The sequence below is a fragment of the Hermetia illucens genome, chromosome 4, assembly GCF_905115235.1.
Source record: "Hermetia illucens chromosome 4, iHerIll2.2.curated.20191125, whole genome shotgun sequence".
Taxonomy (NCBI): domain Eukaryota; kingdom Metazoa; phylum Arthropoda; class Insecta; order Diptera; family Stratiomyidae; genus Hermetia; species Hermetia illucens.
This window is the reverse complement of record NC_051852.1, coordinates 81752066-81769003: the sequence shown is the minus strand read 5'-3', so window position 1 is coordinate 81769003 and position 16938 is coordinate 81752066. Positions and strand designations below refer to the sequence as shown.

Sequence of the window (16938 nt, the reverse complement as noted above, 5' to 3'; positions counted from 1 at the left end):
GCTTTAAAGTCGATGGAAAAATGGCGCAACTGATGACCAACAGTTTTTCCATTCGTGTTTCGTATGGCTAATGTCAGGAGCGTATGCGGCTATCCGACCTAGCAAACTAGCAGAGAATACCTTATACTTGGTACTCAAGAAAGTGATACGTCTGTAATTGCTGTAGTGCCTGGTATTTCCCTTTTTATATATGGCATAAATAATGCCTCGTTGCCAGTCGTTAGGCATTGAGTCACTGTCCCACACCTTGAGCATAAGTTGATGAAATGTCTGGTGTAATTTGTCACCATTTAATCAATACCGCTGTAACTGCACTGTTTCTTCTGCACTTGGTGGTGGGACGTCCAACTGGTCCAACTGGTTGTTGAGCAAATCATCAAAATATTCAACCCAACACTCCAATATGCCCATTCTGTCGAAAACCAAATTTCCCTTTTTGTCTCTGCAGGATGAGCATTGAGGTGCAGGCTTCATCCTGTTAACTTGTTGGTAAAATTAGTGGCTTCGTTTTTCCGTCTGTAAAGTCGCTTCTTTGAGAATTCAACATTACTCGGTATGCGGCATTCTTCTATTCCGTTGCTAGCTGACATTTATCGTCGAACTGGGACTTTTTTGCGACTGGGGCCAAGTACGGGGATATGATGGACGCGAAAATTGAGTTTTTTATCGAGTTATCGTGTCTACCGCAAATTACTCCCCAATTTAGGAAAATAGCTATTTATCCGGCATTTAAAATTTTTTTTTTCTTAGAAGTTTTTTTATACAAATACCTTGTAATATGTATTAATCGATGCTGCTAACCGTTTTCAAGTAAACGTTTACTAAGTTTTCGAAAAAAAAATCAAATTCACATTCATAATACATTAAAGCAGGTGCAAGAAATATGTTTCGAAAGTAAGTACCAAAAGTCCTTCAGCACTCAGTGAGTCCTTTTCTCTACAGCATTCTGGTCAAATTGGATTATGAAACTTTGACTATGGTTGGCGATCTCTTTTCGAATACCAAAGGAAAACAGTTTTAATGAGAAAAAGAAAATTTGTTTGGTTTTGAAATCTCTTTGTAACCTGTCCCACTTTCTACATAAATACATTTTCATTTTTAGTATTCGTTTGAAATGGACGGTCTCCAACTTCCCCGTGGTTTGAATGACGTGCAAGCACTAGCTTGACACAATGTATTTTGAAGAGTTGGGTTCATTCAATCCCGTCATTACAGTAACCACAAATGATATTAGAAGTGGAGTTAGTTCCACGAAGCATGTGCTGAGCATTTTCTCTATCATGCCATTTTCATATGACTCTTTCCCATCATCCCTTACCAGGTAAGCAGAAATTAGAACGCCAAATTGGCACTGAACAAATTTATATAAAAGGAAACCGCCACAGTTCCTCTGAATTAACTTTTTAAGAACATAACATACATTGAATTTTACGGCTATCGAATGTTTGTTTAAACAAAACACCTTCCAACAATGCTAAATTGAATCAGTATTGAATATTTAGGAAACGAAACAAAGCCGTCCTGTCCGGAAGCATGAATGCTCAATGGGTGTGCACAAATATGCTGTCTGCACGCCTTCATTTGCTTCCCACATTCCTAAGGCGCTCTAACAAAGAATGTCTTCAAGCAAGAAAAAGTTTCTACTGGAACCACTAGGATTAGATACTTCTGACAGACTTGGAAAAAATTTATTTTTTTAAAGTGGCTTTGTTTCCGGAAACAAAACTTTTCAACTGGAAGATATTTGTATTTGAGACATCTTAGGAGAAATACATAACATCTTACTTTGTCTTGTCGTTCGGTGAAAGGAAAAAGTTGAAGCTCAAGCGCATGAAGCATTTTAATACTTGACAATTATTTTGAATTGAAATTCATCCAGCAGAGAGAAAAGTTTCGAATTTCCCCGGTTGACCCATGAGCGGAAACTTTTACCATCGATCGTTCTCTCATGAACTCAAGGGTGGAAGTTCATAGGAGGATGAGATGTTGTTGTCTCCTTGTTCATATTGGAAAATAGTGGAAATATTTCAAAGAAGACTTAAACGGACTGTGGAATGCGATCTTAAATTCTAGGCATTTTATGAAGTTATCGACTGAAGTACAATTTGGAAAATAAAGTATATCCGATTTATTTAACATTGATGCCAACAAACAATCCTTTGAACTAAAATCAGAAGTTGGTTATGATTGGGAACAAACTTTACTTTTCCTCAGGGTACACATTTCCATAACCAAAAAAATTAATACATTCGAAAATTGTAGTTTTGGCTTACCGATTGCTTGTGGCAATCTATAAACAATAAAATGAAAAGCTGAATTTCTGCCTTTAGTAGTCATGATGGATTCCTGAAATTTTGAAATTCCATTTTCATCCATTCCATATCTTGTATTGTTCTAAGTCATTGACTGATATATTATGCAGGGTGTCCTGTTTATACCGGTGCAAATTTTAATGCTGGATTGTACCACTTGTTTGAGGAAAATTGATCCTCAGAAGGGGCACTCCGTCTTTTATCGTCACAGTGTTATAGCGTTTTGCGTGAACAGTGCCAAAAGCTTGACCTTCTCAATAGGATCCCAATTTCCCACTCTCTCAATCATTTAATCCCAGATTTGACACCATTTTCGAGACTACATAAAATTTCTTATAAATGGATATTTTTTCAATAGCAAAGGTCATCATCACTTCGAAGATGAATGTTTAAATTTTAAAGATATTTCAAAATCGATTTTTTATCTAAATTTCAATATGTATTATTGCAACGGTACTTTAAACTACCACCCTGAAAAGTTGATAAAAGTTGCCCCATTATGTTAGCTTTCAAGTAACCTATAAAAATGTTGGGTTTAATGGAAAAGGGAAATGGAAAATTGGGGAATATTACCCCTTAAATGGGAGAAAACGTGGTCTTGATATGGAGCAAATGTTTATTTATACGACGATCACAAAGAAATGTAACAGTTGTAGAATGTCACTCCGTCCAAGTTGCACAAATGCGTGAAGCAATTTCATAACGCAGTTCACCATTAGTTGGTAACATTGATCCAAGGTATTTAAATCGCACAGTTCTAGGCAAGCGGACTTATTAACCCTCTTATTAACTTTATTTGACAGGTATCGATATGGAGGGCCCCCTCTTTCAGATTTTTCGGTTAGGTGGTTTCTGAGAATCATCATCATCAACGGCGCAACAACCGGTATCCGGTCTAGGTTTGCCTTAATAAGGAACTCCAGACATCCCGGTTTTGCGCCGAGGTCCACCAATTCGATATGCCTAAAAGCTGTCTGGCGTCCTGGCCCACGCCATCGCTCCATCTTAGGCAGGGTCTGCCTCCTCTTCCTTTTCTGCCATAGATATTGCCCTTATAGACTTTCTGGGCTGGATCATCCTCATCCATACGGATAAAGTGAGCCGCCCACCGTAATCTATTGAGCCGGATTTTATCCACAACCGGACGGTCATGGTATCGCTCATAGATTTCGTCATTATGTAGGCTACGGAATCGTCCAGTCTCATGTAGGGGGCCAAACATTCTTTGGAGGATTCTTCTCTCGAACGCGGCCAAGAGTTCAATTCTTTTTGCTAAGAACCCAAGTTTCCAAGGGATGCATGAGGACTCGCAAGATCATTGTCTTGTACAGTAAGAGCTTTGACCCTATGGTGAGACGTTTCGAGCGGAACAGTTTTTGCAAGCTGGAATAGGCTCCGTTGACTGACAACAACCGTGCGCGGATTTCATCATCGTAGCTGTTATCGGTTGTGATTTTCGACCCTAGATCGGAGAAATTATCAACGATCTCAAAGTTGTACTCTCCTATCCTTATTCTTCCCGTTTGACCAGTGCGGTTCGATGCTGTTGATTGGTTGGCTTTCGGTGCTGACGTTGCCACCATATACTTTGTATTGCCTTCATTGATGTGCAGCCCAAGATCTCGCGCCGCCTGCTCGATCTGGATGAAGGCAGTTTGTACGTCGCAGGTGGTTCTTCCCATTATGTCGATGTCGTCAGCATAAGTCAGCAGTTGGGTGGACTTGAAGAGGATTGTATCTCCTGCATTTAGCTCAGCCTCACGGATCACTTTCTCGAGGGCCAGGTTAAAGAGTACGCATGATAGGGCGTCCCCTTGTCGTAGACCGTTGTTGATGTCGAATGGTCTTGAGAGTGATGCTTTTATCTGATCTCGCACATTGGTCAGGGTCAGCCTAGTCAGTCTTATAAGTCTTATCGTCGGGAGACGGAATTCTCTCATGGCCGTGTACAGTTTTACCCTGGCTATGCTATCATAGGTGGCTTTAAAGTCGATGAATAGATGGTGCAACTGTTGTCCATATTCAACGGCAGTATTGTCCGTCGTCTTTAGTTGGCGGGACCTCCAACTCGTCGATGTTCTGGTTGTTCAGTAGCTCATCAAAGTACTGAACCCATCGCCCCGATATGCTCACTCTGTCGGGAATCAGATTTCCATTTTGTTTCGGCAGGATGAGCATCGAGGTGTATAAGGCTTCATCCTGCTGATTTGTTGGTAAAACTTGCTCCCTGTAATTTTCAAGTTCACAGACCTTCTGGTTCTCCCAGGCTTCCTTTTTCCGTCTATGAAGTCGCTTCTCGGCTCGATGGGGTTCGTGGTAAGTCTCTGCGCGTGTCCGCGTTCGTTGAGAATGCAACATTACTCGGTATGCGGCATTCTTCCATTCCGTTGCTACCTTACATTCATCGTCAAACCAGCCGTTCCGATTCTTTTTGCGGCTGGGGCCAAGTATGTTTCTGGCCCTATTTATGATAACGTTCTTCAGTTGGTTGTGGAGATCAGTTGTTGATGCTTCATCTCCAGGATCTCTGCTGACTGCGGTTATTGCGGCATTCATTTCTCTCTTGTAGGTGTTGCAGAGGATTGTGTTGTGGATGGCTTCAGTGTTAACTCTCACCTGATTGTCAAAAGGGATTCTGGGTGGTGTTGTTATTCGAACTCGAAGCACCATGCCAACGAGATGGTAATCCGAGTTTATATTGGCCCCCCTATATGTTCTGACATTCATCAAGGCTTAGAGGTGGCGGCGTTCAATCAACACGTAGTCAATTTGGATGCAATGCACTACATGTGTTTACACAAAACCTTAAAAAGGTTGTCCTTATAAAAACGCGTTTAAAAATTTATAACAGTATTGACAGTAGTGACTTTTCAGTATAAAAGCCGAATCATAACCGGGAAAAGCAGTTTCCTCTCTTCTGTTTATACAACGTGCTAACAAAAAGAGAATGTGTGACATACCCGTAGAAAGCAGACGTTTTGGAGAGAAAGGCTCGATACAAGAAGGTAGGGGCCAAAATGCAGTGCTATATACACTGGCTATTCATTTTTAAAATCGAGTATGACTTTCATATCCTCACCGCATATTTTCGGATGTATTTTCAACTAAAATCAATCATAAAAAAAGTTATTCGGGACCACGTGGTAAGTTTCCAAAGGAAAGTCGTATTGAAACCGGTTGAATGTCTGCCTGTTGTTCTCTATTCCATTTTAATCGGCGCAATTGGTTATGTGCGCTTAATACCATATCGGTATGTTAACATATCATTCTCTCGCTGGCCTCTTCGAAAGTACTTCCTCCAACATTTATCCGCGGAATTTGTTAGTTGTCCACCCTACAACTGTTGACTATTTTCTGTGTCTTGCTACCCACTCACTACGGGCGCATTGCCCGCTAATCTGCCACTGTCGCTAATTAAACAATGTAGAATTAATAAACTTTACCTTCTTCAAAAAGGGCTGATGCGACTATATTGAGTAGATTGGATAAGATGACTGTTGCAATCTTCTAACTAAGCACTCAACTCGTCCTTGCTGGGTTATACCAATTTACGTCGTCAGTTACAGTGAGCAAAAGTGAAATCCGGACACCGTTGTACGAAATACAATGTAAAATCAACAAAAAGTATCAAATAAAACTCTTGCTAAGGGTGAAAAACAAAATGCAAAATAGAAATCCGGACAGTGCCAAAAACCGTAATAATGACACTAAAAACTCAAACAAGTCGGAATACCGGAAGCTCGCGCTTCGGGTATAAAGGTTTTGTGTTCATCTTATGTAAGAAACTTCAACGCACATTTTTCTATCCATATATAGCTACAAATCCAACATAATCCTTCATATTTTTCCCAACTACGAGACATACGTACATATTACAGCCATAGATATCACGCTCACCCTAAACAAACAAACTGCCTATTACCGAATACTGTAGACATATATGCACGTATATAAATTCGTACCCATGTTTCCGATTTACTTCTTATATCTATTTGGATTAGACACTACCTGCAAAGTTCATTAGCACGCATATATTATATACCTACATACACACATGTCTGGCTGACAAATAACTAAAAAACTAAAACAAAATAATTCTCTGCGACCCAATTCATAAGAACTCATTTCATTCTGGTATTGAATTGATATGTCATGATGACGTCATGCAGGTTATAGAGTGCACGAAATTCACAAAAAATTGTGAAATTTCAACCCCTATAACTTTGTTAATAATAGTTGGATTTTCTTCAAACTTAACCAAATTGTGCATTATGTTCTTCATTACACGCATGGTAAATTTTGTACTTCTGGGATGAACATAAGGGGGGTGCCGGGTAAATTTCTAAAATGTGGAAATATACTATTATTAACTTTATTTGTGCAGATATCTGAACCGGATATATTTTGAGGCCTAGATTTCGTAGAGATGCATCACTGTGATTTTTTTCAGATTTTTCGGTTGGATAGGTTCTGAGAACGAGACCTGTTACACTTTTTGTGGGTCATATTTTGAACCCTCACTCCCCTATGTTTCATCTAATATCAAATATTGAACCAGATTCGAAAAGTACTAATTAAGACCTTTGATTTGATACCCTACATGGCTACATTCTGTGAAAAAAAAATTTGCACCCTCCATTCACATGTACGGGGAGCCCCCCTTAAACTTAAGACAAGATGGCGCCACTTACTGCATGTAAAGGGAACACCAGATTACATACTCTCACCAATTTTCGTGACAATCGGTCTAGCCGTTTCCGAACAAATCGGGTGTGACAGACAGACAGACAGACAGACGGACAGACAGACATCGAATCGATTCTAATAAGGTTTTGTTTCACACAAAACCTTAAAAATGACTACCTACCCAAAACTTCTTGGCAATATTCGGAGTGCAATATTTTTGACAACCTGCGGGATTATGTCGACGATAGGCTTCGTGAAGGTCTCATTTTCCAGCAAAAAATACTTTATGGAACGTCTTCTCGAATAATGGAGAGAAATTCCAGCCGAATATATCCAAAGTTTGGTCAAATCCACGCCACTGCCCAGAGAAGCGATAAAAGTCCTCATATGGAGTATTAACTAGTCAGTTTTAAGGGTTTTTGTGAAGCGAAACCTTATTGAAATTGATTTGCTGTCTGTCTGTTTGTCAGACGCAGTTTTCTCCAAAACGGCTAAACCGATCCGAACGAAATTTGGTGGACATATGGGAACTATAAAATTCCACGAATTCAGTGAATGACATAAATTTACGTCAAGTTTAAAGGGGGATCAAATGTCAAATGAAAGGTCTTGACTACTTTCCGAATCTGATATTAGTTTTGACGTGAATTATAAAGTGCGCGAGTGAGGAGTCAAAATTAGTCTTTTTCGAAACTGATCTTATTTCTGAGTGAGGGCTCAAAATGTGTACCCCACAAAACTGAAACAGGCCTCTTTCTCAAACCCTATCCAACCGAAAAATCCCGAACCGAGTAAAGCGGAAATGCGTGAAGACGCATTCGATCAATTTGGATGGGCAATATTTGGTTATTTAGGATTAGCACGATATTTACGTCTTTAATATGTATGTTCATATGTACATGTATCTGGAGTTTAGGAATGAATGGATGAATATTTTACATTTTTTGCTATGTACGAATGAAAAACCGTGCATAAGGAGTTCCCCACATAAGATGCACAAAATCTCTTACCCGATGCACCTAGCTTCCGGTATCCCGACTTGTTTGAGTTTTTAGTGTCATTGTTAAGATTTTTTGGGACTATCCGGTTTTCAATTTTGCATACGAAAATAGAGTTTCTTTTGTTTGTCTTGCCCTTAGCAACGGTTTTATTTTATACTTTTCGTTGATTCCTTTTGCATTGCATCCAACAGACTGTACGTAACGTTCTTGTGAAAAAAACAAAATACATACGACTCCTTTTACCACCTTTCTGAGCACGTATCATACATGTATATTTCGTACGACGGTGTCCGGATTTCATTTTTGTTCACTGTATGTACGTAGCCTTCTTACTGCCAACGAGAATTCATCAATTATGACCAGTCAATTTGCTCGCGTTTTCAAAAATTCAGTTTCTTCAGATCCAATTATTATTTAAGGGCATTCAAATATAGCTTCATGATCGCTTGTTTTCGATTGCGCGTGGCACTCGGGTCCACTTGCAGGCGTTCAGAACTTCGAACCCTCAGGTTCATTACTGATCGCTTACAAATAAGGACGAGTTTTGGACCGAATATCGTGAAAGAATTTATAGGTCTTCGATAATCCGGTCGTGGACTTTTATGGTTGATATGTCATCGTCCTGTTCCTATCTGGATTCATGGGCTGAGTATTGAAGGCGTTGATCAATTTGGCGAATTGGTGCACATCGGCACAAAACCGGGATGTCTGTTCCTTACTTAGGTAGACCTAGACCGCGGCGTTGATGATTATGATCAATTTGTATATCTTGTTCGCCTTTTTACTTACTGTTTAGTCAACAATCAGGAAATATAGTTACCGCAAAAACTAATCAAGTTGATAGTGTTCACCAACAATATTTTTTCTCTGTTGCTATCTGAAAAGGTCCCAATACTTTGCCATTAGTGCCTGAACGCAATTTCAAATGAAAAATTACGTCGGCATAAAATTCGCATTCACTTGGACCCGTTGATAAGGAGGCGAAGTGAATTAGGTCATATATTAAGGATTGGCTATCCCAGGAACACGAACGCAGCTATTCATTATGGCATACTTTATATCAACTTTACCCATTCTTGGATTACTGTATTTTAGAAGTAATGCTGTACTCGCCAACTTTTTGTTTTAAAAATCCCAAATTTATAATATGAAGTTCTGCAGGCTAACCTAGCTCGTCTCACAAGACAAGGTTATTGTCTCTAAACGAATGGACCCCCCGATCATAATACTGTCTATACTTCACAGTAGATACCACGCAAAATGGATGATAATCTTGTCTACACGCCCTATCGAGAAGGACAAGGTTAGGCGTTCCAAACATTTGTGAAGGAATAAATCAGTATTTCAGTAAATTCCTTCAAATTTTTATAATAGTGGATAAATTACGAGTTTCTAAAATATCTATAAACAGCTCGTCCAAAAACTTTCATTTGTCAGGCCGCACAACATTCTCTAAATTTTTCTCTGTGATCTTTAATAAGTTTGTCTCTAGTTAGGATTTTATTAGCCTGAGAATTATACTAGCTGACCCTTTTGATATAAGAGTGCACTGCACACCGTGATTATTTTAAAACTTAAATTTTTCAACCAGAGACTTTCCTTGTAATTGTACATTTCCTTTATTTTGGGTGAAAATCAGCGACAATTTTTAAGGAGGTACGGTAAACAGGCATAGGACTGGACCCCGCAGCTAATGGTCCTAACACGAAAGCCATCTTCTGCTATAATTGTCTTTGCGGCTCCCGGCATCCATCACCATGGAAATTCGAAGGAAGAGGTGTATTGACATGAAAAACTTATTAATTTAAATGACACAATTTCTAATAGAATCGTCAGTTTCTCGTTATTGCAATCGCCGGTTTTTTCAATTTGAAGTTTGTTTCCGCGCTTGAAATCTATTGCACTCGTAGCTTTCGAGTTGGAAGTTGCAGTTTTGATACAATTTGTGGCACGCTTAACCTGTTTTAGTGGCTTCCTACTTGAGAATGTCGCATCTGCTTCCCAGTTTAAAAGAATTTTGTACCACTTCCTACGATCTATTAATTCGGCGACAAATTTCACAATTTGAAAATAAAGTGCGATTTAGCTTTTTCCCCCTTTTCCGTAGAGGTTTCTTCTTCTTCATCATCAATGGTGCAACAACCGGCATCCGGTCTAGGTCTGCCTTAATAAGGAACTCAAGACATCCCGGTTTTGCGCCGAGGTCCACCAATTCGATATCCCTAAAAGCTGTCTGGCGTCCTGACTTACGCCATCGTTCCATATCAGGCAGGGTCTGCTTCGTCTTCTTTTTGTACCATAGATATTGCCCTTTTAGACTTTCCGGGCTGGATAATCTTCATCCATACGGATTAAGTGGCCCGCCCACCGTAATCCATTGAGCCGGATTTTATCCAAAACCAAATGGTATCGCTCATGGATTTCGTCGTTATCTAGTCTACGGAATCGTCCCTCCTCATGTAGGGGGCCAAAAATTCTTCGGGGGATTCTTCTCTCGAACGCGGCCAAGAGTTGACAATTTTTCTTGCTAAGAACCCAGGCCTCCGAGGAATACATAAGGACTGGCAAGATCATAGTCTTGTACAGTAATAGCTTTGACCCTATGGTGAGACGTTTCGAGCGGAACAGTTTTTGTAAACTAAAATAGGCTTGTTGGCTGACAACGACCGTGCGCGGATTTCATCATCGTAGCTGTTATCGGTTGTAACCCTAGATAGGAGAAATTTTCAACGGTCTCAAAATTGTTGTCTCCTATCTTCATTGTTTTCGTTTGACCAGTACGATTCGATGTCGTTCGTTCTTTTGACTTTGCCGCTGACGTTGCCACCATATACTTCGTATTGCCTTCATTGATGTGCAGCCCAAGATCGGGCGCGCCGGCTCGATCTGGATGAAGGTAGACTGTACATCTCGGGTTTTTCTCTCCATGATGTCGATATCGTCAGCATAGGCTAGTAGTTGGGTGGACTTGAAAAGGATGGTGCCTCTCGCATTTACACCCCCATCATGAATCACTTTCTCCAGGGCCAGGTTGAAGAGGACGTATGATAGGTCATCCCCTTGTCTTAGACCGTTGTTGATGTTGAATGGTCTCGAGACATTGGCATTGCACATTGGTCAGGGTCAACCTAGTCAGTTTTATCAATTTCGTCGGGATACCGAATTCTCTCATGGCTGTGTACAGTTTTACCCTGGCTATGTTATCATAGGCGGCTTTAAAGTCGATGAAAAGATGGTGAAACTGATGTCCATATTCCAACAGTTTCCATTGCTTACTGCAGATGATCTGTTGCTGATTTGCCTGGAGTGAAGCCTCTTTGGTATGGGCCAATAATGTTCGAGCGTATGGGGTTATCCGACCTAGCAAGATAGAAGAAAATATCTTATAGACTTGATACCTCTATAATTGCTTCACTGCGTGATATTTCCCTTTTTATGTGTGAGATAGATAATGCCTCTTTGCCAGTCGTCGCATTGATTCGCTGTCCCACACCTTGAGCACAAGTTGATGAACTACTTGGTGTAATTGGTCGGCACCATATTTAACTAATTCGGTGGTAATTGCATCGGGTCCTGGCGACTTATAATTTTTTAGCCGATGAATTTTTATCGATACCTGGCGGTGGCAGTATTCGTCCGTCGTCTTCAGTTCGTGGGACCTCCATTTTTGTTCTGGTTGTTCAGTAGCTCATCAAAGTACTCAACTCATCGCTCCAATATGCCCATTCTCTCGGCAGCATGAACATCGAGTTGTGTAAAGTTTCGTCTTGCTGAATTGTTGGTAAAACAGGCGCGCTTGTTGCGGTTGCTCCCTGTACTTTTCGAGTTCACAGACCTGTTGGTTCTCCCAGGCTTCTTTTTTCCGTCCGTGAAGTCGCTTCTTCGCTCGACGGAGTTCGTGATAAGTCTCCGCTCGTGCCCGTGTCTTTTGAGCATGCAACATTGCTCCGTTCCATTGCTAGCTTACATTCATCGTCAAACCAGCCGTTCCGACTCTTTTTGCGGCTGGGGCCAAGTATGTTTCTGGCCCTATTTATGATAACGTTCTTCAGTGGGTTGTGGAGATCAGTTGTTGATGCTTCATCTCCAGGATCTCTGCTGACTGCGGTTATTGCGGCATTCATTTCTCTCTTGTAGGTGTTGCAGAGGACTGTGTTGTGGACGGCTTCAGTGTTAACTCTCACCTGATTGTCAGAGGGGATTCTGGGTGGTGTTGTTATTCAAGTTCGGAGCACCATACCAACGAGATAGTGATCCGAGGTTGTATTGGCCCCCCTATATGTTCTGACATTCATCGAAGCTGAGAGGTGGCGGCGTTCGATCAACACGTAGTCAATTTGGTTGAAAGTGGGCACGTCTGAAGAGGCCCACGTATGTTTGTGGGATGCCTTCCGTGCAAACCAGGTGCTACTGCTAATTAGATAATCCGCAGTCCGTTATCATTTGTATTTCGATGTTTCTTCTTGCTATTTTATTATGCCATTTTTTCAATTGAAATTGAATTGAATTTTTGCCAAATATTTAGGAAACACTGAGAATTGCAGGAAGCTCACCGACAAGACTCCTAAAATGACAATGTGGCTAAGTAAATTTCGCGCTAAAAAAGTGGCATCGAATGTACATATTGAAACTGAAATGCCGTTACATTTTTCACTTTGTTGTTTCACTCAAAATATGTAACATGATTTTACGCAAAATACCCCATACTTGCAAAAGGAGGGTGTATTTTTTTTTTCAACCAAAATTTAACATTTGCTGGGGTCGTGGGGAGTGCGGGAAGTCGAAAGTGATCATTTCTTTCACGGTCCCAACCCAAAAATCTGAAAAAAATCAAGGAGCTGCCACAATATAGTGCCTAGGTCCCGAAATACCCTACATACCCATATCTGTTCAAATAAAGTTATGAACAGTTTTTTATTGTAATTGTTAGTAATTGACTGCAAAACCCTCCCTAAGTTTATCCTAGAGTCACAAAACTCTGCAACAATGCAGGCTATAACGTAGAGCATGTTCCTACCAAATGTGGTAGTATGATGGTGTTACTAACAAAGTTATAATAGGTCAAAGTTGTTAGTATCAAGCTATATATATACATTTATTACTTGCTAGATACTAATGTGACAAATGTCCACTCAATTGTTTTTATAAATACCGTTCAATACCGTTCATATCTAAAGCGTTCAGCTTCCAGTTTCCCGACTTCTTAAATGAACACTTATGGTTTTCGGATGTTACGCATGTTGAAGTAATTAAGCCTGAGTATTTGATTTATGATCAAAAGTTTCAAACGTAACTAAGATTTCTTTAATTTGAGGAGTATTTTCTCCCTGTACTATCACCGTATTCTGTGACCGAGAGATGCTGCGGTCATAGGTCTTTAATTTTTCCATTCCAAGCAAGGTCTAGCCTTGGTTTAGGTTTCTGTTTATACGATTTTTCACTTCGCCGTCGTTTTTCAAAAACTATGCCTCTGATGTGCTCCCAACACGTTATGACAAGACACACACACAAGAGACATGTCAAGCACGTTACGTTTTGGGCATGACGTGGGGTGGATTGAAGGGTACCCTCCCATATTGCCAAGCTTGGCTAGCAGAGAGGTATGCAAGCGCGTATTCACGGAATATTTCAATAAAGTTGCACTTACATAGGCGTCAGTGCACTTCTGGGGTCACCTTTCGCCACTTGCCAGGCTTTTGAAATAGCTGTTTCCTCTTTGTCGACAGTAGTCAACCCGGTTTAACTTTACGTTTAATTGTTGTTTTGTGACTTGTTTGAATATAGTTATCTCCTGTTGTTTCTTTTCTGTGGCCATTTGAAATAACTGCCAACTTCTCGTTTGCTCCAGTTAACACTTAACTTGCCTTGAGTGATTAATGACTTCTACTTGCAATTATATTCTTCTGTAAACAGACATGAACTTTATAATCGGGAAACCGGAAGCTGGACGCTTCAGGTATGGAAGGTTTTGTTGATTTTATATGTAAGAATATTTGGCCATATGGTGGTTCCACCATATTCAATATTCAATTCGATATGGTATTGACATTTTATATCGTGGGGAGTAGTAATTTGACGCGAAAGGGGCCTACTATAACTTTGTTAATACTTAATAGTTCGCAGTACTGCTATTATTAACTAACTATTATTGTGCAGATATCGTAACGAGGAGTATCCTAAATGTCATGTGCACTGATCACCATGATTTTCTCCAAATTTTTCGGGCTTGTAGTTCCTGAGAACGAGTCCTTCAAACAAGTGGCCTTTTTCAAACCCTCGCACACCTCCCTTTGCAGCCAATGTCAAAACTAATATCTGCTTCGAAAAGTGACCTTTCGTTTGTTACCCCACATGTTTATATTCGGTTAGAACAAATTTTTCATCAAAAAAGACAAAATTAATAATTTTAGATAATATTTTATAGGCAATATGTTTAACTGCTAGGAAAAATTAAAATTACGAAGCAAATATATCATAAGAACCTTCAAAACACATGTGGTAGTTAAAATTTTTTATTGCTGCCATTCAACTTTGAATTGTCAGACAGCTTCTATAAAATCAGATATGGTTAATTAGGCTTTAACCGTCATGCCATATCCTTTTTGTTTGGTTGAGTATCATTTTCATGAACATGCTATAAATCAAAACGTTCGTTCCCCACTGCCAGCATTATTAACGTAAACGTAAGTTGCATTTTGTTTACCAGAAACTCTTGTTTTATGTTTTCAGAATAAATTTAATTGCCTTTTATCACGGCATAGTATTCTGCGTCCCAGGTTAATTCTTTGCCAGTCCTTTGCATTCTTGATGAACAATCTGCTGATACGCTGACTGTTAAGGGCCACATATTCATTAGATACATACAACACTGGAAATGTGTGAATATAAATGTTTACGAAGATAAATTCTTCACGTATCTAATAATAATTAATTTGGTTAGATTCTGCAGCAAACGCGGAACGAGGCCATCGTTATCTTAGTCTTCCTAGCGTTGCTTTGAAGCAGAACAGAAAAATGTTAACAGGGTTTTCTATCTAATTACAGACAGAATACGACAAAAGGTTCAATAGATAAAGCCACGAAAGTGGTGCCGAAGAACAATAAGGAGGCCATCCTAAATAACATTGCTCACAACTACGGACTAAGAAAGCACCGGAAACGTGTTATACGACCCCCGAGGGACTGTCGTGTCGGTCATTGGTCCGAATGGAGTCCATGCAGTAAAACATGCGGTATTGGGGAGATGCATCGATACAGAAAAGTAATTAAATATGCGAAACGAGGTGGGCGACCTTGTCCACCCCTTCAGGAATCGAAATGGTGCGGCTCAGCGAGAGATTGTCAATCAGAATCGAGTTATTTCAATTGGTAAGTTCAGCGCAAGTTAACGTTTACTTCGGAATAATATCTAGCTGGGAGGGTTATCCCCCCGAGTAGTTTACTTCTTAGAAATGCCACTTTAATTATACATTTGGATATTGCATTATTAATTTTTCATTTCAGGGAAAATTCATCGTGAGCAACACCAATTATAGTTTTTAGAGATAATTATTAAAACAGCTAAGCAAAGTAAGATGATCGATATGGAATAGTATTTTCGAGCACATTACTTTTATTCAAAAAAATAAAGATAGAATATGGGTATCCGAATGTTATACCATAGCTGCCATTGTTGAAGCCTTTTTCGGCAGCTCAACCCAAAAGACGTCAGTGTAGCTGGATAGAATTCAGTCAATCGCAACGTATTTCATTACTGAAAAGTTGTTAATACATCATCTGTTAAAAACTCTTCTAACCGTCAAGTCAAACAATAAAATCAATTTCGATAAACCACTCTAGCTGAATGTACATTTTCTAAAAGGAAACCGTTTAACCAAGTCACTTAACTCTCCTTACTCAATGTTCTGAAATATTGAAACTAAACATAACCCTTTCACCGTATGAAAATCAACCCAGATGGACATTTGACAATATACTGAAAAAAAGTGTGCATGTCTCTCAGTGTAATTAACGCCCCTAACAAGTAGCTCTTAAACAATGTAAAAATTTGAGGTAATGTAAATTGGTAGTCAAGAATATGCATACTAAATTTAAAAACGTCTAATAAACAATAATAAATGGAAGCACTTAACATGGATATCAGAAAAATCATTAAAATGTATAACTCTATTGAATATAACAGAAAATTAACTCTAAGAAAAAATATTTTAAATTTGTACTAAGTACATCAAAATTTAAGAAACTTACAGAAAATGTACACACGCATACATACGATAGTGAAAGTAAAATGAAACAACTCCCGAATGCTGACAAGTGAACTATTTTCGTAAATCAAGGTATCCGAAAGAGACAGCGGAGGCTAAGCGGTCAACTAGGAGTCGACAGTTGTAAAAATGTGGACGTATCAAGGCTTAACCTCGAATGTAAAATAAAGGGAAAATCTATAAATTTTAAATATGAACGGTCGTTTAACTAATGGTCATATTCCAAGGGTGTTAAGAGTAGTGCTGTACAAAATATAATAATGGTAAAACGAACATGTCATGGAAAATGTATGTAAAATTTTTTTATTTTTGAGAAAAAAGAACAAATGAATAAAGTGAAAATATATATGAAGTGATGGAAATTACTTTTTTTCTCTAACGTTGCTCCGTATGTTCCAATAGCCTAGGACAACAGATCTTTCTGTGGTTGTTCTTCTTCAATGGCCCCATCGGCCCTTGGGTTCTACGTATACTTCCAAACAAAAATGTATCCCAAATTCAAAAGTCTCCAATTTCCAGCTAATAGTTATAGTAATCCGGATAGCTCAAATGGTTAGCGCGCAGGGCTGTCAAAGCGGAAGGTCGCGGTGCAAATTTCACTGGTAGCAGAGAGATTTGTTATCGTGATTGGATGTCTGTGTGAGTGAGTACCTGAGTCAAACCAGGGTAGTAATC

At 39.5% G+C, this 16938-nt stretch overlaps 1 protein-coding gene across 2 annotated transcripts in view; it reads left to right on the top strand.

Moving 5' to 3' along the window:
* LOC119655540 (spondin-1) overlaps window positions 1-16625 on the top strand; it is a 186856-nt gene extending 170231 nt beyond the window's left edge. For both annotated transcript variants that reach the window (XM_038061456.1, XM_038061455.1), the window contains 2 exons: window positions 15044-15367; window positions 15503-16625. In XM_038061456.1, coding sequence (XP_037917384.1) covers window positions 15044-15367; window positions 15503-15518 — 340 coding nt within the window. In that variant the 3' untranslated portion in view covers window positions 15519-16625. The remainder of the gene's footprint in view (window positions 1-15043; window positions 15368-15502) is intronic.
* The last annotated feature ends 313 nt before the right edge of the window (window positions 16626-16938 follow it).